This window comes from Argiope bruennichi, chromosome 10, assembly GCF_947563725.1.
Source record: "Argiope bruennichi chromosome 10, qqArgBrue1.1, whole genome shotgun sequence".
Lineage (NCBI taxonomy): Eukaryota > Metazoa > Arthropoda > Arachnida > Araneae > Araneidae > Argiope > Argiope bruennichi.
In genome coordinates, this window is record NC_079160.1 from 32270348 (window position 1) to 32297699 (window position 27352).

Consider the following 27352-nt stretch of genomic DNA (forward strand, 5'->3'; position numbering starts at 1 on the left):
GAGAAGTCATGAATTTGCTCGAGTCAAATCCAACAAATGGTAAGAGCATCAGTTTTATTTTCATAAAATTTTAGAAGACAAAATTTGGATATATTTCTTAATGGAATACATGACCATTAAGGTATCTGATAAAATTAGGATGAGATTTTAAAAAAATAATTATTTTAATGTTTATATAATATTTTTTATTAATATAAAGATAAAAGGATGAATAAAAGGGAAATTATTTAAATATTGAAGAAAAAGCTCATTTTGATGTAAATGTTAGCTTTCATTTACAAAAACTAAGATTGTTGTAATGAAAAATTGTAATAATTTTCATTTTCCTTTGTAACATTACATGTATAACATATCTAAGAATGAAACTAAATATTATCTAAAGATTATATTCAAAAATAAAATTTTTGTATGTAATATATGAAATCAATATGAAATTTTGGTATTTTTACAACAATATTTATATTAAACAATCATAAATCCACTTCTGAGCATTCACCATCAAATACATAATTCATTACATTTTGAACCACATAACAAACCGGTAATTATGAATTTTATTAAAATATCTTTATTATTTTTTGAGATATGACGATACTCGTATAGTAGAATTATGTAAAAACTCGTTCTTCAAAAACTACATTTAAAGTTTTTAAATGCTTATAAATAAGCATAATTTACATGCCAATTGTTTGCCATAACTTGGATTCTAAGTGACATGGAGACACAGATATCACTAGAAGCAAAAATGTATCTATTTTTTTGAAACTCCAATAAAATAAAAATGCGATTTTTCATCCAAATTCATGTTTTTAACCTAGACATGTTTAACCTTAAAGATAAAATTTTAATCCTTTATCTATTTGACGATATAGTTTTCAGTAATTAATTTCCAGTTATATAGCTACAGGATAATTCTTTCAAGATAGTAATTTTGAACCATGATCAAATGAATACAGTTTCTTTCCTCTTGTCTCCAAAATTTCGCACCAACCAACGGAAGGAATTTTAAACTACATCAGTCCTATACACATGACAACTATAATTTAGAATCGTATTTCTCCAAAGCCGAAACCAATAATGCAACGCTACATAATAGCAAGTTGTGATCTGATATCAGTAGATATAGCTCCTTAATCATGTAAGTTTAGTTTTGCTTTTAAGGAATATTAAAACTGAATTATGCATATTTATAAATTTAAAACGTTTCTAATTTATATATTTTATGTATATTTATATTATATCTAATTTTATATGCCTGTGTGTTTATTCCTAATATTATTAATTATTCTGATGTTATTTATAATGAACATTTTTTAAAAAATAAAAGTTAAACAAGCAGATAAAAAAATATATTGCATTATAAAATATTCACTCCATCTTTAAGTATGAAATTTGTTATGTAAGTTGTTATAAATTATCTTTTTATATATATTATAATGAAAATAAGTTTGTGCATACAATTTAATACAAAATATACCTGCATTTAAAATATACTTGTGCGTATTATAATTAATTCTGTTTTGAGATGGAAATCTGCATTTTTTCTGAATGAAAATAAAAAAACTATTAATTTTTGTAAGGAAATATTCAAGAAAAAAAATTTTAAGGTTATAATTTGGTAGAATTTTTTTTTTCTATTTCTATGAAGTTATTGTCTTTACAGATAGACAAAAATTGTTAAGCGTGTTTTTGCCGATATTGACGAAGTAAAGGCAAATCCAACAAACTTAAAATACAATAAATGTTACAATAAATCAGAAATTAGAATCTGAATTATTGTTACCCTAAACAAATAAACGGAAAAGTGGAAAATAGCTTTAAATCGTATTTTCGGATCCGATAGTCAGAATGGCCTGTCACTGTAATGAATCACAAATTTTATACATTTCTGAGTAAAGAAAAGAAAAAAAATTAATTGCAAAAATTTAATATAAAGTCCTAAAACAAAGAAGAATTTTCTAATTTTTTAATAAAGTCCGAACCGATTATAATACGCTAAATGTTAAAATTTGAATTTAGAACATATGTTTGTTTATCTCACAATAATGCGTTATGAAGTTTAGCAATGTTAGCAATATGGCATGACATTTTCATCGCTTTTGGCGAAACCCTCAGAATTAAGGGAATTCTTATATCATGGAATATAATGCTTAAATTACAAAAACAAATATATATGAGACACAGCCAAGGTTTTAAAAATATTTTTCTTTTTAATCAGTCATTACTTATATTACGCGAAATTCCATAAAAGATGTTCATACGAATTTCGAGATTAAAAAAAAAATGAAACGAAGTTCAGATAATGATAACTTAAAAATTGTAACATAAATAAGAATTATATCGCACACAAAGAAAATCTTCATAATATCAATACATTTTATTGAGAATTTCCGTATAATACAAAATATAAATACGATAATATAAAATTCCCCTGAGAGAAAATATGATTAACACAGTAAGCTCATAAAAATATTTTTTTTAAATGTAACATTCTCTGTTTATAACAAACGCACACAATATTAATTGTTTTATCAATTTGATAAAGCCATTATTTTGCATTAACCTTTTATAAAAAAATAAATATCATGATCAAGAATGGACCAAGAATAAATATCAAGATGAAAAACAAGAAAGGATAAGAAATGGCTGAGTTTTTCTGCATTGACAATCGTTTGAACTTTGCTATTGCTTAAATATTGTATAGAATCCACTCGTTCCGAACGCTTGCGTCATTTTATTTTTGAATCTGTTACAAAAACTATCAAATTTTTAAACTGTTTTATTACGAATTGTTTTCATTTATTAATTAATAATTCCATTATTAGTTAACTCCTTCGCATAGAATCATGAATCTGACTCAAGTGTCGAATTATTGAATATTTAATTTTAAATCTACAATACTGCGGAAGTATCAAGTAATTTAAAATGCAAAATTAACTAAAAAGCTTCAATATCTCAAATGCTCTTATATTACAGAAATTGCAATAATAAATGTCCCAAATAGAATGTGTTATTTAAATAGGAAGTTAAGTAAATTCATCAAGAAATTATGAAATGCTCTTATATTATTACAGAAATTGCAATAATAAATGTCCCAAATAGAATGTGCTATTTAAATAGGAAGTTAAGTAAATTCATCAAGAAATTATGAAATGCTCTTATATTATTACAGAAATTGAATAATAAATGTCCCAAATAGAATGTGTTATTTAAATAGGAAGTTAAGTAAATTCATCAAGAAATTATGAAATGCTCTTATATTATTACAGAAATTGCAATAATAAATGTCCCAAATAGAATGTGTTATTTAAATAGGAAGTTAAGTAAATTCATCAAGAAATTATGAAATGCTCTTATATTATTACAGAAATTGCAATAATAAATGTCCCAAATAGAATGCGTTATTTAAATAGGAAGTTAAGTAAATTCATCAAGAAATTATGAAATGCTCTTATATTATTACAGAAATTGCAATAATAAATGTCCCAAATAGAATGCGTTATTTAAATAAGAAGTTAAGTAAATTCATCAAGAAATTATGAAATGCTCTTATATTAATACAGAAATTGAATAATAAATGTCCCAAATAGAATGCGTTATTTAAATAGGAAGTTAAGTAAATTCATCAAAAAATTATGAAATGCTCGTATATTATTACAGAAATTGAATAATAAATGTCCCAAATAGAATGCGTTATTTAAATAGGAAGTTAAGTAAATTCATCAAGAAATTAATAACTAATAAATAATTGATTATTCAAAAGATAGGTCTCTGAGCTAGGATTCAAACTGAAAATATTTTACTCCTATTTTTTAATGATTTGGCATGCGCACGAAAACTTAGGTCAGTAGCAGTTCCAAAAGAGCCTACTGAATAGAGGCATAGCTCTAATATTTTTTTCATTAGTCATTACATTTTTTTAAATTTTAGAGAATATTTTAAGAACATACATATTGAATTATGTAACTAGTATTTACTGTCGTATACAAAATAGTTTGAATAAATATGTGAATGAAAATTGATTGCAGAGTTTATTAATTTTATAATAATTTTAAATCAAAAATAATTTGTTAAAATTTAGTAAAGTAGTGAGACTTAAAGCAAAATAGCTCCTTTTATTTATTAAAAAAATCTATTTATAATCTTCGGTCACCAACTTCAATTTGTTCTGCATGAAAATTATGGCTTGAATTGCAAAGAAGTTGTCGCACAATAGAATTGCTAAAGGTTGAAATATGTTTGTCAGTAAGGAGTAAATAAATTAATTTGATTTTAGGTATAAAATTCTTTAACTTGAATCTAATAATTGAAAGAGTATAAACAAATAAATCGTAGCAGACATTATGCAAAAAAAGACGTTTCATATTTTAAATAAAATTTCGGGATTATAGAAATAAAAACATCAAAACTAATGTTTCTAAAGTATTCTTCAATCAGAATAATAGGAAAAAAATCAAATTCCCCATTAATTATTTCAAATAAAGTTATGGAACTTCGAAGATCCTTATTGAGGAAATACATCACCAAATATCAAATCTGGTGCAGCATAAATTTGAGTTCTAAATAAAAAACACAAATTCTTCAAATTCTTTGAAAATACAATTCTACCACGGCCGCCACATTTTAGTTTCAGTTTGCCCTTGATTTAATAAATTTTTGTTAAGCATTTCATTCTGAATTTTTCGATCATAAAACACTTTTTCATCACTGATACTCGAATCTGATTCTGAAACACTATAAGTTCCTTCATCTTCTGTGCATGGTTGCGAAGCACTTGAGCACGAATCGTTGCATGGAATTTCTGATTTACAATCAGAAGTCATCGACATTCCATTATTAGTTCGAGTAAGAATTGTTTTATCGTCGTCTATTGCTTTGTAACCAAGCCAAGGAACAGCAGAGTTGTGTGAGCGTTCGATTTGGTTGTCGTGGGTATCTGGTAACGCATGATTTCTTGTAGATGGCACTTTGAGCTTTCGGCACAGGTATTTGAGCAAGGATTTCATCAACAATTCTTCTGAAGGTTTTCTCTCAGGAGACTTGACGAAGAAGTTTTGAATTTCATTCATGCATAATCTGTATCCATCTTGGAAGGAGTTTTCATGCTCATCGTAAGAGGGCTTTTCTAGAAAAGAAATTTTTTTTAGTATGCATAATCGTAAATTTTAATTGGAAAAAAATGGTGAAATTTTTGTAGCCATCACTTATTTTTAATTTGGCAAACAGCAGTTGATATATGCACGTAATGATATTTTAAATATCTAATTTAAGTCTTTATTCATTTCCTAATTTTTATCTTAATTTAACCCATATTAATTTCATTCTAAAATGTTCTCTTATTTCCTGATCCAATTTACACTTTTTTGTTTAATTCAGCAAGCGTTTTATAAAACTGCTCCCTTCAGCATTTTCTCATGCTCCGAATGCAGGAATAAAAATCCTTAATTTTGCAAAATTCTTGTAAAGATACCTAAATTTCCCTATCCATGTTCAAAATTTCGTAGAAAAACCAGTGAAGGGAAGGGTCTAATTTTGCTTTTTAACTTGCATTGCGATGTAAAAGGACGTCAGTTTCATCATCACTTCTTGTACTTAATATGCTTCCCGGATGAAATAAATCAAAGTTTAAAATTTTTAAAGTTTCTTCTGCATCTGCTAAAACATATGTCGCATGCAATTACGTTAAGAAACCTTTAGATTATGTCATTTTCTAATATGTAAGAATATCTCTATTTTAAAAAGTTTTATTGAAATTAAACAACTTAGATTGCCATTATATAAGCTACAATAAAAAGAGTTCGATATAAAGTTTCATTTGTTTTGAGTCACATGTCATTGTCCACTTATTTATTTGTTAGTATTTGGAAGAAAATTTGTCTCAACACTGATTTTATCGCTTATCAGATTATAACTCTAGTCTTAATCTGGCCCTTACATACAAGAAACTGCTCCAAATATCTGCCCTTTTTATTTTGGGTTGAAAGAGAAGCCAACCTTCCCATAAAGCATTCGGAAAAATCGAAGAATCAGAGCGCCATGGCAACGTAGGTGGGAACTATAATTGAGTTCTAAGGGTCATCACCAGCCATGCCACAATCCCTCCCACAGGTTGCACGTCTTGTCATTGGTATCAGGTACAAGGCTGCATACCGTTTCTACACCCACCAAGGAGGCAAGAACCAACCACCATACCGGAATATTCTTGTTCCCATGTCTGAGATACCTTCTGAGTAGGGGTTAGAAAGAGTAAGAATTGTTTCGTCCTCAACGGTTAATGACGGTATCAAAACAAGTATAACTGCAGTTCTCCAAATTTTAACCAGTTAACTGTGGAGCCTATTTTTTAAAGTTTCTGAACATCCCCTTTTTAAAGTAAAGCGATAACACCTGACTTTCGTCGAACAAATACAAAAGATTGGATAGTAAACTTTGTAGAAAAATCTTAATAAAGCAAATAAGATTTCCTTTTTATTAGATTAAAAATTACAAGTCGACCATGCCAAAAGGAAGATTTGGATTGACATGTATACATGCCAAATGCACTAAACTGGTTAAACCCGACATGCTGCAAGCAGAGTAAGATGAGTCAGGTTACCGAATAGAAGCAGAAATTTAGGTATCCTCATGGACGTCGCATTAAAAGTAACAGAATTAATAATATTAATGCATTTTCAATGTTATTTTCGAAGTAAAATAAAAATTGCTGAAGAATTATCTGCCTTAAACCACTATATTTTCAAAAAAAAATTAATAATCTCTAATTTTGTGTATTTTTTAAAAATAATATGCGTCCTTTCATTTTTATTTTCTTGTATATGGAGAATGTGAAGAAAAATTAATCTTCAAAAAAATTTGAACTTGCGATTTTGACGAATCTCCACATTTCAGACCTCCCCCGAGTTCGAAAAACACATATTTGGAATTCTGTCTGTCAGTCTGCGAACGTGAGTCAAAAAAAGTTTTAAGCTGGACATATAATATTCGACATGTAGCCTTTACATTTAATATGTGGATTTCTATCGAATTTTGATCGAAATCCATTCTGAGGGAGTTCGTCTGTTATTCTATCCGAATATAAGTGAACAATATGAATATAGAATATAAAGAGCTAGATAATTAGAATTTGATACACAATTTTAACATCTAAAATGTAGATTCTTATTAAATTTTAAGCATAATCTGTCAAAAGATTTGAGGGCCGCGATGGCCTGGTGGTAAGGTCTGGTCTCGAGAGCCTTAAGGTTTCAGGTTCGAGACACGATTCCGCCGAAGAACCGTCGTATAAGGGGGTCAGTTGCACGTTAAATTCGTCAGGACCAAACGTTCTCCAGCTGATGTGGTGAGGGGGGTGCCAGCTCAGGTGTCGTCCTCGTCATCTAACCGCGGTTCAGAATTAAGAGGTCGATCCCAAAATAGCCCTACTGTTGCTTTACAACGGGACGTTAATATAACTAAACTAAACTATACTGTCAAAAGATTGGGCGTTTGTCGGTCGATACTTTTGCATAATTATAAAATCAATGACTTAAATGAAATTTTGTGTGCGATCTTGCGTCGACAATTGTGGCTCTATGTCAAATGTCGGTTTCAATCGTTCGGGAAAAATAAGGCGCACCCAAATTACAAATTCGATTTTCGAGTACGTGTGCGTTAGCAGTTTGCCAGAGATTAGTCACCAAAAATCACGACAAAAACCAATATTTAATTAATTTTGTTTTTAATGCAACGCGAAATATTAGCGCACTTAAAATTTTATGCAGGAGAAGCGGGATAACTCCTTTAATAGAAAGTATGCGAGAAAGTTTTTGGAGACCATATGAAAATCTAATCATATTAACCAACAACTTTATTCGACGAAGTTTGTATAACGAACAAAGACTCTAGTTGGATTGTTATAGACGGTGACTATATTTTGATAACGTTTTCCATTGTTTCATTGAATGTTTCAAGGTAACAGATCCTTTTCCATTATTATTTTTTTTATAAATATCAAAGTGATTTAGATAAACTTACCAGGAAATATTCTCTTGTCTTTTATTTTTTTCACATACTCAACAGTCATCTCTAGGATATATGCTTTCTCAAATCGAGCTGTGCGGTTCTAGAAAATGTAGAAAATTCTTTTAGTATGAAAATAAATTAATAAAATTTGGTAAATAATCAAAACGAAAAACAGCTTAAAATATTCATTAGAAATTTTAAAGAGGGGGGGGGGATCCCAAATGACTACGTTACGCAAGAAAAAAATATCGACTCCACTTTAGTTGACACTTCAAAAATCTTTTATATGCAAGGGTAGTCATGAATTCCTATTATCACGAAAGAAACATTCAATATAAATTGTGTACTGGACTCGGATATGCATTGTAAAATTTTTTATTATAATATAATGATGTTCTTAAACTTTAGTCCAACAAATAGTGCAATTAATGTGGAAATGTAACAGTGATTTTTACATTCGATTGTTATCAAAATGACATCAAAGAAGAAAAAATCAGCATGGTCTTTTATTTCATGATTCAAATAGGCTGTTATTGCTCAAAGTTAGTTTAGGAGGAACATAAAGAAGAATGTTTACAATACAAGTTGAAGATTGATAATCTCAAAGTTGGGAACGCAAATGCTGCGTCTAGTATGACGACCAAAACACCAAAGAAGAAAAAAGCGCAGTATGATCTTTTATTTCATGATTCAAATAGGCTGTTATTGCTCAAAGTTAGTTTAGGAGGAACATAAAGAATGTTGACAATGCAAGTTGAAGATCGATAATCTCAAAGTTGGGAACGCAAATACTATGTCTAGAATGACGGCTAAAATGTTCAAAATACATCGCGATAATTGGAATACAGCCTAGACATTTTTCGAGTTACCAAAGGTATAAAACTGAACTTTTCTGAGGTAAGTATTTTTATTAAAAATTTTATAACAGGCTTTACGGTATATCGAAGTGCCGTAAATATGCCGAATGAAAACCGTTTTGTTACAATAATCTTTTGTAATTAGAGAAAGAATGTGTGACGATTTTGTACCTGACAAACAGAAAATATCCAGATTATCCAGAAAAATCAAGAAACAATCTTACCTCCTGAATTTTATTTGGCTTTGCTACCATTTCTACTAACTGAGATAACGACCTGTTGATGCGAGCTCTTCTCCGCTTTTCTATTAACGGCTTCGATACCTAAAAGAAGAAAAAAAACATATAGTAAAGTATCAATTGACACTTCATTTATACGTCATTGCATTTTCTATACGTCGCTCATAATTTCGTCATACGTTTATACGATCCGAAGTAAAGTAACAGTGCCAGATCTACGTATAAGCTGCACAAGCTGTATGTTACTGTCCTCCACATACCTAAAATTGTCCAAGTCAGCGTTATATATATTCCAGAAGTATATATGTACTTGTATAAGTATAAAAGTACAATATCGTATATAAAACAATATTCGTAATATTGCACAATTTTGTTAAAAATTGAATAATATAATCTCGCACAATATTGCATAGCATGCCCTGTTACCTAGGTATTAATTGTATTACTTAAATGACCATAAATCTCATAGTTTAGGGTCTCATAAAGTCTAAATCCGGTACTCTTAAGAAGAGTTTCGATTATGGTCGTTTTCATCGTTTCTGAAATTCGTAGTTTTTCTGTCTTTCCTATTAAGGTTTACGTATACACTAGAAGATTTTTTTTTTTTAACTTTAAAAATCCAGTTTTCAGACAGTAGGTCATTAATATATGTTTAAACTCGTATATTAATGCTATTATGGTGAGAAAAAACCATATTACACTAATTATTCATCAATTAAATAATATTTAATGAGCTAATTAGCCTATTTTTTGAAACATGATATCTCAAATTCTAATTTATACAGACACACAATTCTAGTTGGAAACTATGCCTAATATTAGTCTTCATGTTGTCTGCCTCAATTAAGTTATAAAAATATATAGTTTTTTTAAACAATTTTTTCATCAACCATGAATAGAAAAAGCGAGAATTTTTCTGTCATTTTAACTTTTAAATAGCTATTAAAATTTATTTCAATAAATATAACTTTGATTGAGGCACAAAATATCCGCTATTTCATACAGATTATTTTGATATATAAATAACTGTATTTGGTTCATTTCTTGTTGAGTTATGATTGTTTGAATGAAACAACATAGTGGAAAAATATCATTCTTCATAAAATGAGTTTTAAAAACCCCGTAACTAGAGTTTTTAACGAAAGCACCTCAAGAAAAATAATTATAGCTCGAGAAATATTTCGAATATTGACAACATCTTGGTATCGTTTGAAAGCTAAAGAATCTGAGAACATTATAAAGCAATAAAGAAATATTTGATATTTTGAACGTTTTTCGAAGTTTCAAGTGTGTACATACACCTTAAAGAATAGCATTCTTTTCCATTCTCAAACAAAGGACATTTGTTGGATAGAATAGCAAGATAAATTCTATGGTTGGAGGATGGGTTAAAGACAAGGAGGAATTCAATTCCAAGTAGCTTCAGCTGATTTATTCGTTTGATAAGAACAATATTCTCGAATTCTTATGTCTTTAAAAATCCACGATTTTTTTCCTGTATTGCCATTTATCTGTATCTTAAAATCATCACAAAAGCGTAAAACATTTTCATTCAGGAAAGAAAATTAAAAAAAAAAAAATGAGTATACAAGATAAACAAAAGTAAAATTGTTAAGAAACTTTGCATTTTTCTGTCTGAAGAAGCTTTCTAAGAATATATAGATTTTATATCACTTTCCTTCTTTATACAGGAAATGTCACCGATTGAAAAACTTGTGTTTATTTTGATTGCCACGACACTAATGTAAAATCATTCAATGAACTTTTTCCGATTCTTAACTCATTACTTAAATTCATAGAAACTGACACATAAGACGGCGATAAAATTTTTTTACTGATTACAATTAGTATTGATAGAATGTGAACCAGTTATTAAAAAGGAGCCATAATGAAACTTTATTAAAAACTTATATTTTTTCACTATTATCTTGACAAAAAAAATTCAATTAACTAAATCAGTACAGTATTAGGAATCGAATTATCTGTCTCGCAAGAATCAGCACACCAATACAGACATTTCTTATTTTTTAATTTACGCTTCCCTGCAAGCACAAAAATCTTATAAAATTGATAATTTACACTAAAAATATGCAATAAAGATATGGTTTTTCTCACTTTTATAATAAATGATTTATTTTAAAATTCATTTACAGATTTTTGATATAATGACAATATATTAAGCCTATATTTACAGGCAATATATTAAGCCTATTTAAAAAAATCTTTCAAATTATTACTTTTAAACGAGTTTTTATAAATAGCATAAAATTTGTGGTATCAACACTGTTCATTTAAATTCCGATTACATTTCTTATTATTCGTCCTTTGAAAGATATATAAACTATTCTTTACTGTATGCAATTTTCTGCATCATGTAATTTTATAGCATAACATACTTCTAGAGCATGCCAGAAGTCTAATGTTGCTAAGAAATAGCATTTTAGGAAAATAACTCTTGCTGAAATAACTTTCCATTTAACTCTATGGATGAGTTCCAAATCATAGAAGTGGAATTGAATATAAGCCAATTTTTCTAACTCGTGGACTGTAATGAGCATCATTAAGAGACAATAAACATAACGATATAAAACAATTTTTTAATAGAAATTTTATAGTTTAAATTTTTAATAACAAATAATTATTAATAATGAACTACAATATTCTTCAAAGATTGGTTACTAGTCTTGTAATATGGATGAAACTGCATTGCATCAAATGTGCACGGAAAATATTTTAAGCCTTTGAAATGAATTTGAAACAACGATTGAAGATTTTAAATTCTTGGAATAATTTTTTTCTCCGAACTTTCTCGAGAGATGAAATTGTAATGAAGACAATCGAGATCCAATCGGTTTTGATTTGAAAGAAAAATTCCGTGAAGTTGAGATTCCTTAATATAACAAATAATCGTCAATCGGGTATGAAAATGCTTGAATATTCGTATATAAAATTATTTCTATTGTTAGAAGCATTTATCGATGCTAATCATAAATTTCACTTATAAAAGGTATTAAGTCTTTGCAACATTCACTTTAAATGAGTTAAATAATCATTGAAAAATAAATATTTTTCTATATAGAAAAAAAATGGCAAAGAAGAAAAGATGTCAAGTGTCAGTAAGAAAAAGATGACTTTATCACTGCCTTAGAACTTGTTAAACACAATTATTTTATTTAATAATTATTTTTCATTTGCTTCCTAATTTCTTAATTTTGTACATAAATGTATTCTCGATAATAACACAATTATTTTTATATTTTTAGAACTTAATTATCTGTTCATTATCATTTATAATCATTAATTTAATGATTAATAATTGATAATTAGTTACAAAAGAAATTAATTAAATTCGGTACTCGTGGCGTCACCTGGTGGTGATTTAGAGAAAAATATTTATTCAAGATTAAAAGTAAAAAATAGTAAGACTAAAAATAAAAAATAATAATTAAAAAAATTCTATTAAGCAAGTGTAATGTATTTTCAGAAACTCTTTTAAATTAAATTATTTTGTGTTTTCGAAATAATCACGTTTCTAAAAGAATCAAGATTTTATTTTAATCATTTATTTACTGTTCTAGTTCACATAAACTTGCTGTATTTTTTCCAATCACGACCGCTTTTAACATCTTTCTTAAATAATTTAAAGTCTCTATTTCTCTTATAGATAATGGAGAAAATAGTCGAACTTTTTGAATAATTGAAATCATTATGGGAGGGACTAGAAAGACTGCCAAAGATTTCATTCCGTTTAATTATTTTGCTATAGTACAGATTCTATTTTTACAGTACACTTTAATCGGCTTTATACTAATTCTATTCCATTATACTTAGGCAGTATCACTGACGATTATCATATTTTTGAATATGAACATTCATTTAAATAAGCTTTTAATAAGTAATAAAAATAATTAAGTTATGAATATCTTTTTTTTTAAAAAATAAAGGAACTTTATTTGAGCAGGACCAAGAAATGTGATAATTCACGCATAGGTTTCAATGAAATCGCAAAACGTGTAGCTGACATTTGGTTTGGTTCTGGCGGCGTAGCTGTTTAGTGTTGATTTTCGTTTGTTGGATGTTCTGTTGATTATCTATCTCTTGAAATGTGCTGTTTTGAAGTAACTATTATCTTTATTTTCACGATATAAATAATGTAATACATTTTTTTATGTATATGCGCATTTTCTGCTCTTAAAGTTTGATCGGTATTGCTTGTTTTCAATTATAATTTGTAAAACGATTTTCCTTGCGATCAGTTTGCGATAATCTAGAAATGGATTTGAATACGGTACATTAAATCAAAATTAATGTTATCTATGTTTTGCTATCAATTCACTTCTTATTATTCTAGATCTAATCTATGTTTCTTTTTCCTTTTTATCAAAGCTATTCTGTTTTCTTTTTAAGTTTTATGTTAATGTAAATTTTCTTCATCGTTTTAAATCATTTTCAATTAGTGGACCTGATAAAATTTGAAAAATATGTACAATAAATAAATTTTTGTATAGAAAGCTTTTACTTTAGTCCATTTGAATCTTTACACGAGCAAAGAATAAATTTATTATTTACAGAGAAAGACTTTTATATAAAACTTTTAAGTAGATCGAAACTGGCAACGATTCTCATTCTCTAATAATTAAAAGGGTAAACTATTTCTTTAAAATTCCAATTTGACAAACTCATCTACCCTTAATCTAAAGGTTTTATCATAGCATTTAATTAACTTAATTAAGACTTAGGGTTAGGATTAAATAATGTAACATTTTTTCTATATTTCTTTTAGTTCATATATCACAAAATGAAAAAAAAATATATTTTTATATCTTATAGTAGATGTCAGTTTGTATTCGTAAATAATCATTTGTAACTTAAAATCTTTTTCCGAAAACAAAAAAATTTAAATCGTCAAGAGCTTCAAAATAATTTATGCTAATTATGAGTTAAATTTCTTCTCTTTTGATGCTTCTTGAGGATACGGCAAGATACTTATTCTCAACAAAACATAAATTTATGTAAAGATGGTAGGAAAATTAAAAGAATATTAAGCTTGATTTTTTTTTTTTATGTTGTGAGACCTTTCTTCTGTGGCCGTTTTAGTTTTGGACAAACTCAACCATTCAGAGATTTTGACTCTCTCTCTGAAAAGATTTTAAGTTTGAAAGACAATGTTCATCAATTTAATCCGAAACAAGGAATTTAGAGAAAAAAGTAATGTAATTAGAGATTTAAAAAAAAAAAGATACAATTTGTATTTGCTTGGTCATTTCAAGTTTTCCAAAAGTAACTTTTTTCATTTGTTTTTTTTAATAATTAAATAAATTTCTAATTTATCCGCCAATTGTTGTAGAGGAATGAATAGTAATATTATCAATTGTTTTCCCCAAAATTTGCTAAGATTATGATAAGGATTTGATGATTTTATTTATTTGTATTCTTTTAAAATTGAATTTTATTGGTAACATCCTTGAAATTTTTTTGCCATCATATTTATGAGAAATTTATATATCCTAGTTAGAATTCAGAAAAAAAATATCTTGCCCATCATTCACAAATCAAAAGGCTTAGGCTTACAGAGAAAATGGATTTTTCTCAATATTTGGTAATTAGAGCTAAAAAAAAACTCTAAGAACTGAAACTCGCCTTTCATTTCACAATGATAACCTAATCTTGGGTATCTAATTTTAGTTTTCAGTTGTACAGTGTACTGTTTCGTATGTATGTATTTTTTCCCCCATGTTTTTTTTCTTCATTTACTTTTAAGTCTGACGCAAGGGCAATAAGAAAAAGAAATGAATTCTTTTGAAATTAAATGAAATGAAATTTTGAATAGCTACTCAAATAAAATTTTATTATTCAGAAATTAAACTGTCCAGTTACAAAATGTCGAAATGTGAAATTGAACTGGCAATTTATTAAAACAGGGTCCTCATATTGTCCACTGAATAGCGCCACAAAATACTTAAATCTACCATTGGCTGAAGATGCATTTGAATTATTTTAGAATAAATAATAACTGTAGAATAAATAATAACTTAATAATAACTTTAGATCAGAGTCGAGATGGAAAACACGCGAGTAGTTATTTTCAACCTTTGTCGAATTTTTTTAGCCATACTTAAATAATGGTGTTACACCTATAATAGTAGATTTAATGTATATACAGTACACTCCCGATTATCCGCGGAATTGGGCCGGATATCAAAAATCGCGGATAATTCGAAAAAAGCTAAAAACGGGTATAGCAAAAGAGAAAACAGTCATTCCAACTTTGAAAAAATCGTTTTATGTACAATAAAACGTAAAATAACCAGCAGGAAATGTTTAACTAACGCTTAATATTATAGTATATCACTCAAAACTAACCTAAAATGCATTTTGTTAATGAAAACAGAAAAGTGCTTTGTACTTACGAGAGGCGTCAAGGATACACAGAAAAATGAATACATATGTACTGTTTTAATACTGTAATGTATTATGTAATTACAAAAGCATAACTGTAAAACTACACCTTTTTGAAGAAATCAGTCATTTGTGTTTGCTTCTTGCTTTGGAAGCATTTTCTCTTTGCTTAAAATTAAAAAAAAAAAAAAAAAAAACTTAGTGCGGCAGGCGCGGATAACCCGCCCGCGGATAATCGGGAGTCTACTGTACGTGATAAATCTATGTAAGATTCTGAATTGGAACAAGTATATTATGCACCTGGAACTATCTTTGACCTTAGAGTTCTAAGTATAAACCCTAAAGTAACAAGTTTCTGTAGAAGTTCGTGTTAGAATATGATAAATATTCACTTCTACGAATTTTGTTTCATTTTATTTTAATTGTTATTTTTAACATGGTTTTGCACAAACAGCAAAATGAGAATTATTTCTCTTATTTCTTTGCTTCATGAATTGATTCCAAAAATAAAACATGAATTTCAGAGAAACAAGGGGGAATGGTCACGCTGCAACTTTCTCACATTTCAAAATGATTTTATAAAATCCATTTTCCAAATGTTTTTTAAAATATTCGTATGATACATTTTATATAAAAGGATTGTTTATATATAACTATCATTCTGAATTATTTATATAAAAGGATTGTTTATATACAACGATAATTCTGAATTATTTATATAAAAGGATTGTTTATATACAACGATCATTCTGAATTATTTATATAAAAGGATTGTTTATTTACAACGATCATTCTGAATTATTTATATAAAAGGATTGTTTATATATAACGATCATTCTGAATTATTTAAATAAAAGGATTGTTTATTTACAACGATCATTCTGAATTATTTATATAAAAGGATTGCTTATATGCAACGATCATTCTGAATTGTTTGTAATGTTAAAATCATATCAATTCCAAAATACTTTATATATAATTTTTAGGTGTAATTGCATTTTCAATCTTTGCACTCCGCGCTTTGCAAATAAATAAATAAAAAAAAATAAATAAAAGCTTCAAAAAAAGGAGGGCGTGCAATTTTAGTATTTGCCCTGTGTGCTCTTTTACGTAGATACTGAATAAATGTAGTTATATATTATTAAGTGCATGCCATTGGCGATCAATAGTTACAAAAGAGGCTCTTAGCGTGTGATCTTTTGCTATTTTTTAGCGATTAATCACTGGGATGTGGTTACCACAAGTAACGGGAAACCGAATATATATTTTGGACAGCTTTTCAGTGATCAATTAAAATTAAAGTTTGACTCAGAGTTGAAATTAAACTGTTGAAATTTTTTTAAACATTCAAGTAATTGCATTTTTGCGTTATCGTGATAGTATGCATGTGAAAGTACAGAAAATCAGACGGTCAAACCTTTGACAGATATGGTTCAATTCTTGATTTTAAAAATCAATTTTTACTACATTATCAATTTTACTACATTATAAATACTAAAATGTGAACTGACCTTCATTTTTCTAAGTTACTCTAAGTTACTACGTTTTTTTAACTATTGCATTTTACGTGCATGTAAAAGAACAGACCAGCAGACGATGAACCCCTAGTCGATTTTCTTTTGAAATTTAATATACATCTACAATTTAAATATTAAATCTGTGTTTCAAAATTTGTCCATATAGCTTTTTTCGTTTTGTAGTTAATGTGTTAACATATTCGGGAAACCAACATTCTCTGAATGGTTTTCGTTCAAAATTTGAACGAAATCTACAAATTTGGTTTTAAAGCCATTAGTCAAATTCCATCAGTTTAATCTCAAAGCTTTTTTTGAGCTATTGTGCTTACAGACGAACAAAATTCCAAGAAAGTAACTTTCGGGCTCAGGAGCATCTGAAATGTGAAGATTCGCCAAAATCCCGAGTTCGAACTGTTTGACGATAATAATATTTTTTTTTCTTTGAATAGTAAAAAGAAAAAAAAGTGTGATATTTTTCTAAAAATATAACGATTTTGTGTATCCATGCACTATAATAACCTAGTTTCGTCATTCAATCTTGGGGAAAAACAGCACTTAACTCTTGCTCTACGATAACATTCTTTGCACTTTTTTTATGCGTATAGAGAATCAATCAATCTTTACTTTTTTTCTTTATTTACTTTTTAGATCATGACATTGCAATTATCAGATCCTAATAGATTATTTTCAAACAGATTGTCTTGCTTTCTAGAGAATTTAATGTAATATAAACTTTATATCATCAGTTCATCGATATCTTAAGGTTTAAAATTGCACGAATTATTTAGGTCGTCCGGCTCGTGAAATAAAAAATGAGCTTTCTTTTTCTCATATCTGTTACATGTCATGGGATTTATTATTTATCCACCGAACTATTACATAATATTTTTCTCTTTACGTGAAATCATGCTGCAATAATACTTTTTTTTTCAATGTATTTTTCAATATCTTTTCGTCTAACAGCTTCATAATTGTTCCACTGCTATTTTTCCATTTTATTAATTTTTTCACATGCAGGGTGACTTAAAATTCCGAAATTGATTTAAACCTGCTGAACAGTCTCCACAGAATTTTATCGCATACTTTATAATAAATACTCTATAATATCCTACTCCCTTGCGGACTTTTAATAGGGCTATAAATTCCAAGAATACTCAGATATTTATTTTCAGAGCTCAACACAGGTGAGTTCTGTGCTTTATAGAATAGTAGAAAATTAGTACTTATATATTAAGCATGGTATTGGCAGAAAATTGTTATATTGATGTTTGATTTTAATCTAGCATGCGATCTTTGGCGATTAATCGTTTATTTGTTGTTAATACACAAATATCAGAAAATCGAATATTTACTTCGGACTCCCTTTTTCAAAGCGATTCATACCAAAATTTAGAACTACAACTAAGCATAGAACTACAACTGTAATCACAACATCACATAGCAAATTGCATTTATTTAAGTCATTGTATTGATGAATTATTGCATTCAAATGGATGTTGAAATAGACTGACAGTCAACCCTGGGTGAATCCTAGCAAAGCCCACCTCTTGGCGTCTTTTTGAATTCTCGCCAAACGAGTGGCGATAACATCGCCAATGTGGCAACCTAGACGAATTTTTTAATTTGTTTTATATTATATTTATTTTATTTTTTATTATCATTTTTATTTATTTATTATTTTATTTTTATTATTTATTTATTTTATTTATCTATTTTATTTATTTTTTATTATATTTATTATTATTCCTGGCTTTCAAGTATCGTTTTTTAATTGAAAAATAATAACAAATATTCAGTTAGTAGTCAACTTGGCGAGATTTCAAATAAGTCGCCAAGAGGTAGGCCCATCTAGGATTTTACCTCAACCCTTTTTTGGATTTAGTTGAACAATTGATACGGATCGAAATTTTAGTTGTTAAACCTGAGTATCAAATTTTAATTTTTTAGCCCCTTATGTTTTGCTGTAACGTCTTTACTTGTACTTGGATAGCCAGACAATCAGGCTTCTATTGAATGGATTTGGTTCAAATTTTTTTAGAAATCTACAAATTTGGTGTAAATACTACATATACCGAATTTTGTCGATCATGCTAAAAGTGGCTTTGATCGTGTTCAAAGATATAATTATCGTGTTCAAAGAGAGTCAGATATAATTCTAAAATGATGTTTTCCGGAGTCATGGAGATCTGAAATGTAGTGATTCATCAAAAGCTGTTCGAATTTTTTTGGTGATTACACAGCTTTCTTTTTATATACTTCGAATACAAAAAAATAAAAATCTATAATTCTAAAACGAATAAAAAGAGAAAGATGCTGTTTGCAAAGGAGGGGAAATAATGCCAGAATATTTTTCACGAAACCGGATATCATGAGCAGCATAGTTTACAATATAAATTGGCAGACGCGTCTGTGATTTTCAGAGTAACACTATTAGTTATATTAACGGCTTACAAATATCCATTGCATCATTTTGCGTTCAGAAGGTCAGTTATCCTTCTTGTGTACAGCCGACCACTTCGTCACCAATGAACTAAGAAATATCAACAGGATTTGTTGTGGCCGACTTCTTCTCAGTTATCTTTTGAGAAATTACATTTATTTTAACATTAAACGTCATATTTGATAATTGATAGAAATGAACAATGGAAATTTGGTAACTATTAGGGGAAATGCATTTCTTCAACTGAAAACTAAACTTCAGAATACAGATCAACACAGTAAACATTTTCTAATCATTACGCTATTATTTAATGCATTGCATTGCATCTTAATATCTTTTTGCTTTTATCAATAATAGCTGAAATTTTTGATTTTACAATATATTCTGGTTTCGTGAGAAAAATTAGCGGGGGTAGGGGATCTTTCCAAAAATTTGAAGCATCCTTTCTAATAGAGGTGTCATCTACCTCCCCGGTATAAAATTGTGGGACCTAGAAAAGGTCGTGATCGCCTCAAATTTTCAGGTTTTTGTTTTCACTCCTGAAAGTAGTATGGGATGGTAGTGTATTAAAGAAAGTCGATACTAGTATTTTAACACTTCATGTCATTGGCGAACAACTGAACGAGAAATTGATCCTTGGCATGAATTTGATATTTTTATTGACTAGTTTGCAATCATTGGAGATTATTTTGGCGATAAATTGCTGATATGCTGTTGATGCACAAGCACCAGAAAATGGAGTATGTTTAATGAACGCTTCTTCTCGAGCATTTGAAAAAAAAATTGGAAAAATCTACAAATACAATCGCAAGATGATATACGAAATTTCATTTAATTTATTTCCTTTTTGCGTAATCACATTTATATGGAAAAGAAAGTACAAACCGCCAAATGGTCAATTCTTTGGCACATTTTATTCAAAATTTGATAATAATCTATGCTTTAGATACTAAAACTGCGAATCTAAATTATTAAATTTTTGAATTATTGCTTTTATGTGCATGCAAGACAGATTTGTTTCAAGAATTGATATGAATCATCTAAAGTGTTGATATTAAATATGTGTACGAATTTTTATGAATTAATTTTTTGCGTTTTGTATTTATCGGGATGATTTATATAGTCAGATACCCGGACAGACAGATTTCCTCTGATTGGCATTCTTTCAAAATTTATTAGGAATTACAAATTTTATGATAAATCCATATACCAAATTTCATTCTACTAGTTCAGAATTTTTATGTTCTTGTGTTCAAACAGATAGACACAATTCCAAAAATATATTCCTCGGATTCGAAGATCTGAAAAGTGGAGATTTGTCAAAATATTGAGTTCGAATTTTTCAACGATTGCAGTACTTTCTCTTTGCTTGAAGAAAGAAATCTTCATATAAAAGAAAGTAAATACCAAAAACATATAAAAAAAATGTAAGAAACATATAAAGAAATTAAGTTACTTTCTTCATATAGGAGAAAGTAAAAATTCGGTTTCAATTCCATCCTCAATTGACATTTTTCTATCTTTTGTGTAAAGCTTGTAATTTGTTCTCGAATCATATACTTTTAAACTTGCACCAGTCTTCTAAATTACTTTGAACGCCTGATAATTTTTTCCAAGTAGAAGTGTTCTTTTTAATTTAAGAAATTATTATTTGCCTTACTTATTTACTTTGTTTTTGGTAGTAAGTTATTTCAAAATCTATTTTCAGAGCCCGTTGATTCAGCAAATTAAATACAGCATCGTATTGTACTGAATTCTTTTCGTAGATGAATGCGTCCAAATTTGTATTTTGATTTTAATATAACTGAGATGTACACACACTTCATCTAAATTCGAAAAGGAGAAGCTGCTGGTAGAAAAATTAGAAGATGGGAAATAAAACAAACATTGTTTGGAATTTCTTATTATGTACTTGAAAATTTATATCTTGGGTATATTCGAGATTATAGATTTTTGCAATTATCTTGAATTTTCTTTAGTTGTTTTTCTCCTTTAAATTATTATTTATACTTTCTTGAATACGAAGTACTCAGAGAGAAAGTATTGCAATCGCCAAAGATATCTGAATTCGAGATTTTAACCAATGTCCACGTTTCACATTCGAGTCGAAAAAACACAATTTTGGAACTGTCTGTTTGTGAATATGATGACTCAAAAACGCCTTGAGCTAAACAGATAAAATTTGGTTCGTGGTCTTTACACCAAATCTGTAGATTTCCACCAAATATTGAACAAAGGTCATTCACAAGAAGTCTGTGGTGAAGCTTTGTAAGCCAGATAACAGCTCCTGGACAGGAGTGATCACTTTTGTCTAGTGGTCATGTTGTGGTGCTAGCTTCATAAGCCAATTAACAGCCTCTGAACAGAGGTTATCCCTTTTGTTTAGTGGTTATGTTACGCGGCTACGGAGCCTAGCGTCCAGGTTCGATCCTCGTTCAGCCAATTGCCACATTGGTGACTCCGGATCTGATCTGGAGTCCCTGATCACAATGTTACTCGGCTATGAACCATGAGGTTGCGAGTTCGGTCCTCGCTGTTACCAAATCGCTACAAGTCTGTCTACCCAAATATAAGTTAACACGAGGACTACAAAACGAAGAGTGCTAAATGGATAACATTTAAAGCTTAGATATGTATCAGATTTGGAAAGAAATTCGTCAAAGGGTCGGCTCTGTCTGCTCTTCCACAAGAGTGAACCCGCGATAGCTAAAAAACACAATGATTTAAATAGATGAAACTTGATTTGTGATTTTGAGATCAGAATTGTAGTTGTATCAAATTTTGATTTCAATCAGACACCAAAGACAAAGACACCAAATTGCATATTCGGTTCTCTAATCGCCAAATGTCACACGCTAATAGTATCTTTCATAACTATTGTCCGCCAAAAGCATGCGATTAATAATATACAAATCAGTTAATTAAAAAGTTCTGGGAGCTCATTGTCGCTAGTGTAATAGCTAGATATTGTTTAACGAATTCTTAATAAAAACGAATTCTTAAGCTTTTATATTTTGTATAGGGATTTTATACAGAAATAATCTTCAAGTAGCACGAACATTTTAAAAATGTTCTAAGGATGAGGGAAATTTTTATTAGCGTTAGGGATTATTTTTCTCCCGACAGCCACAATATTGAGTTTCGAACTAAATGCATATTATAATGAGGAGAATTAAATATTTTTAATGGTTTCCCGTTTACAAACTGTGTAAAATATTCTCCGGAATTCTTGAATAATGCAATTCTATTTCTTCATTAATTTTGAACTATCATGTACACATTCACATGGAGAGACTAACATCCAAACTTCCCTTCTGTGGTTTTTGTCCAAAAGTTGATAGAAATGTTATTTTTAATTCCCGATCACATATTAAATTTTATTTGGTCTAGTTTGTTGTATTTTTGAGTTGCCGAGTTCATAGACAAACCGATATGATTCCGAAGATGATTTATAAAATTTCGGAAAGGGTAGAAATTCTTCACATTTTTTTGAAAATTTCGATGAGATCATAAACAAGAAAATAATTGGAAAAATCGGATTACACTGGATTTGGGAAAAAAAAGAGATTTTACAATTCTACAGTTACGTGAAAGAAATTCAAGAATCACAGGTGTTAACAACATTTGACAGTTGTTAACAATTTGATAGCTTGACAACATTTTGACAGCTGTTGATAATATTTTATTACCAAATTTTTACTCTACTGCTGTATTTTGGAACAAAATCCATTTTCAAAGAATTATGCTCATTGGTAGATATCTCGTCTTCATTTTTATTAAGCAAAAGAGTTCATTTTATTTTGACAGCCGATATGAGAAAAAGAGGGCATACCACAAAAATGGACAAAAAAGAAATTTCAAAATCCTCAGAATGAAATTCTTTGTATAATAATGGATATGACATGATACATTGGGAATAATATATGCATAACGAACTGGAAAACTAACTATTTCAAACTGAAGCTCAGTAACTTCAATCAAGTAACTATTAATCATTAGTGCAATCATGAGCTGTCAAACATATCCCCCCCCACGACAAATGCAAACATGTAAACTTATATGCGTCTTTTAAACGTATCCTTTCCTTTAAATATCCCTAACTGAAGGTAGTCAGAGTTCATTCTTTTGTTTGAGGATTTTTACTGCAATCTCAACATTTTCTAAACTTTTAAAACTCACTCCTAAGGAACTTCTGTAACCAGACCTAAAACGCTCCTTATCTAAATTTTCCAGGTTTTCGCAAGATGCCGATTTTCATTTATGTTGAAAAAAAAGGCAATGGCATTGGCGCTTAAACGATTTCTAAATCCAATATTACAAAATCTTAAATAAAAGAAATAGAAGAAATTAAAGAAGTTGTCAAATTTATACTGAGGAAATGGAAGGAATTAAGGATTGAGACTGATATTTAAGAATTTTAGGTTTTGAAGATTTTACATATGGCGGTAAAATTCTAAGAGAAATGATGGATCTTTGACTAAGTAAATACCTAGGGTCATTTTGTTAATTGGGATGTGGGTAACGGGTTAATAGATTTAAAAAATTATTATAGATCTAATTACCAAAAAAATGTGTAAAAAAATGAAAATTCTATTAATATAAAAGGGGTACTGATATTTTGTCAAATATATTGATCAAGTTCGAATTTGTTTTTATAATGTCATTTAGTTATTACAATATTTATAATTGCAAAACATGATTAAATAATATTAGGTACAAACAAGGATTAAACTTAGTTTTGAGTCATAATAAAAGATATAAAAATGTATATATCTTTACAAACTTATTGAAATAAAAGATTATTAACAAAACTAAATAATAAACGTTTTGATTAAGAAAAAAATATGAAGAAATTTGAAACTAAATTGGCTCAAAAGAAGGATTTCATAATGTAATTGTATAGGGTCTCAATATACCTAAATACGACACTTCAAGGAGTAAAAACTATGCAAAATCAGGAAAGTTTGAACATTCATAGCTTTTGACTCAATGTAAACTTCTCATTTATAAAATAAATTTGTGAGCGAAATAATTTGTATTATAGCTTTGATATTTAGATTCATAGATATTTTAACAGATATGTATATATTTTACCTTTACGACGTCATGAGCATTCTGAAATTTCTTTAACGTTTGAGGCAAAAAGGCAGATAAATGAAATAAAAAAAATATTTTAAAAACTTAAAAGTAGAAAAAGAGAAAAAAAATCAATAAATAAAAAAACGAAATGTCTTATAGCGACGAAATTTCCGATAAACCACTCTCTAAAGTTCAAAGTAAAGCCTAAATGGATCAAGACATGATGCACTGAAGTGCAGTAAAGAAAAAGAAAGGATAAATAATTATATTTGATTGGTTACAAAGTTTGAAACTTTTGAAGGTCAGTTGGAAAAGCAGAGATTAGTGAATGAAATATTCATGAGGTTGCTTTCTGGATTCATTTTATGTTTTTCATTCTATGTACTACGTTTTATGCAAAAAGAAAGAAATGCGTTCAAATAACTGGTTCTTTAATTATATAGCATAAAATAATAAATTTAGTCATAAATTATTACAACAACGCTTGAATTATTTTAATGGGAAAAATATTAATTTGATGAAAATTGCTCTTTAATTATACTGCGCATAATAATTTAGATATAAACATCAATCATTAACGCGATACTTGAATTTTTTTTAAATAGGACAAGGCGTATAATCTTCTAATACAGGTGTGAATTGCTCTTTTTTTTAATTTTGGTATCTTATATCTGGATATAAATAAGAATTGATTATTAGAGCATTGCTGTTTAGTTAAAGAAAATAGCTAATTGTATAACAAACAGATCTAAATCTTATTAAATCTTTCTTTGCTTAAAATGTAATAAAATTCTTCATTGTTTTGTTTTTTATTTTATTTATTTATTTATTTTTTTTATTTTGTGCATCTCTAAATAGTAATATCTCAAATTTGGGGACTCGCTGCTAAAATCAACAGAAACAAAATTCAGGTTTCACAAAATAAAATTCTTCGCATCGTTACCAGTGCTCCCTGGTTTATCCGGAATGATGTTTTACACAGAGATCTTAAAACCCCAAAGCTCGTTGATTTCATCAAAGAACTTTCAAGAAAAATTTACACTCAACTCAAAGCTTATGAAAATCCCACAATCAAGGAGTAAATTAACTATGCCCACTGCAATGGAAAATATGCCTTTTCTTACTCTACTACCAAATGGACTTTGCGACTTAAACCTCCATACCTTCTTCCGAAATTTAAATTACGTCTAAATCAACTGCTTCAGTTTTCACCTTAAATGCTTTTAAGCAATTCTTTATCTACTCAACCGACGCACCAATGGTAGGTTACTTCTGTTTTTTCTCTGCTACTTATTACCTCAAACTGAGTAGAAGTGCTTAGGCACTAAGGCTCTCCATGCATCTAATTCAAGTCTAAATAGTAAAATAGCTTTGAACATTTAGAAACACAAATATTCATACGTTATGAACACAAAAAAAAAAAATCTAGCCATTATTTTACTTTTTTAAAAAACTCCTTTTTGCCACTTTAATTTGTGAAATTAAAATTACAGAAAATCTGACCGTTTTTTTAATAAGAATAATTGCTATAAATGCGCATTTAATTTATTATTTTTAACTTCTGAACATAGATAGGGAAAAAAGAAACAATTTGTCGAAGCTCAAAATAATCAACTGAATGCTACTGTGAAATAAAGATTTTTCTTAAAAAAAACAATTCCTAAACTAAGTAACAGAAAAATTTTTATCGATATATTCTCAAATCTATATCCTTTTTTACAACTTTTTTTAATACAAATGAAATGATTAGGTTGCAAAATATTTTTTAAACATATTTAGATGATGATGGTTAAATATTAACTCATAATATTACGATTCATATCATATTAAGTAAATTCGCGGCTTTAAAGAAATACAGATAAAAAATTTTAATAAGAAACGAATATCATGGACAGTTAAAATGCTTACCACTTTGTGTTGTATAATCACTTTTAAAGCAAAAATATTTATATTTTTGTTCATATTTATAAATATGAAAAAAATATTAAATCAATATTTTACATGAAACATTTCATTTATAAAAACAAAATTTCTTTAAATTTTTTATTGCTTTTTATTTGACAAAGAGTTTGTAAAATTTATTCTCAGTATTTTAAAAACACTTTTCTTTAAACCGTATTTGCATTATTTAAGTATAAAAAAGGAATTATAATTGTAAATGAACCAAATTAGAATAACATGAGAGCAAAGAATATATATATACGAGCATATTCAAGAAAATTAAAATGCAATTTATTCAAAATCGAATCGGGTGATATTTCGCATTAAAAAAAACAATTGTATTCGACGACTTACCCTCCTCCTCTGCGAAGACCCTTGCGAATATTCCGAATTCGATTCCATTACCTCAACAATAACAACCACCTTACACCAATGACATAATTCTTCACTCTCACCGTGTGCAGGTCTCGTGTAACCCCAACCTCCCAAGTAACGATCCCGCCCCTCTTCCACAACGACCAGTCTCGTTCCAAGATTCGATTTCCTCCCCCCCTGACACCCCTTGTCGAACCTGAAAAGACTGCCACGTGGGAGAACCATTGGAAGCAATTAATATCGCAATGAGTAGCGATCGGAGATTTGAAAGGTATGCCTTAGATAGACTGGTTGGTGCATCTCCAGTAGAAAGGTTCCTTTTAAGAAAAATTCTAGAATTAATTATTTTTCTGTCGATAAAAATTCTGGATTTACACAGTAGTTTGGTTTATTTGAAAATATCATGTAAATTGAAACCAAACATTTCAAATTCATATTTTATTTTAAAAATAATACGCTTAGGATGAAAAATGCAATCGTTCCATATGTATTTTTTACCAAATT

General features: G+C 28.6%; 1 protein-coding gene across 1 annotated transcript; it reads right to left on the minus strand.

The window, feature by feature from the left end:
• Positions 1-4604: 4604 nt before the first annotated feature.
• LOC129987493 (enhancer of split mgamma protein-like) lies at positions 4605-27073 on the minus strand. Its single transcript, XM_056095468.1, has 4 exons — positions 26828-27073; positions 9083-9181; positions 8014-8101; positions 4605-5125 (listed from the first exon to the last, which is right to left on the minus strand). The coding sequence occupies exons 1-4, from the start codon at positions 27071-27073 to the stop codon at positions 4605-4607; spliced, it is 954 nt and encodes a 317-aa protein (XP_055951443.1).
• Positions 27074-27352: the final 279 nt, after the last annotated feature.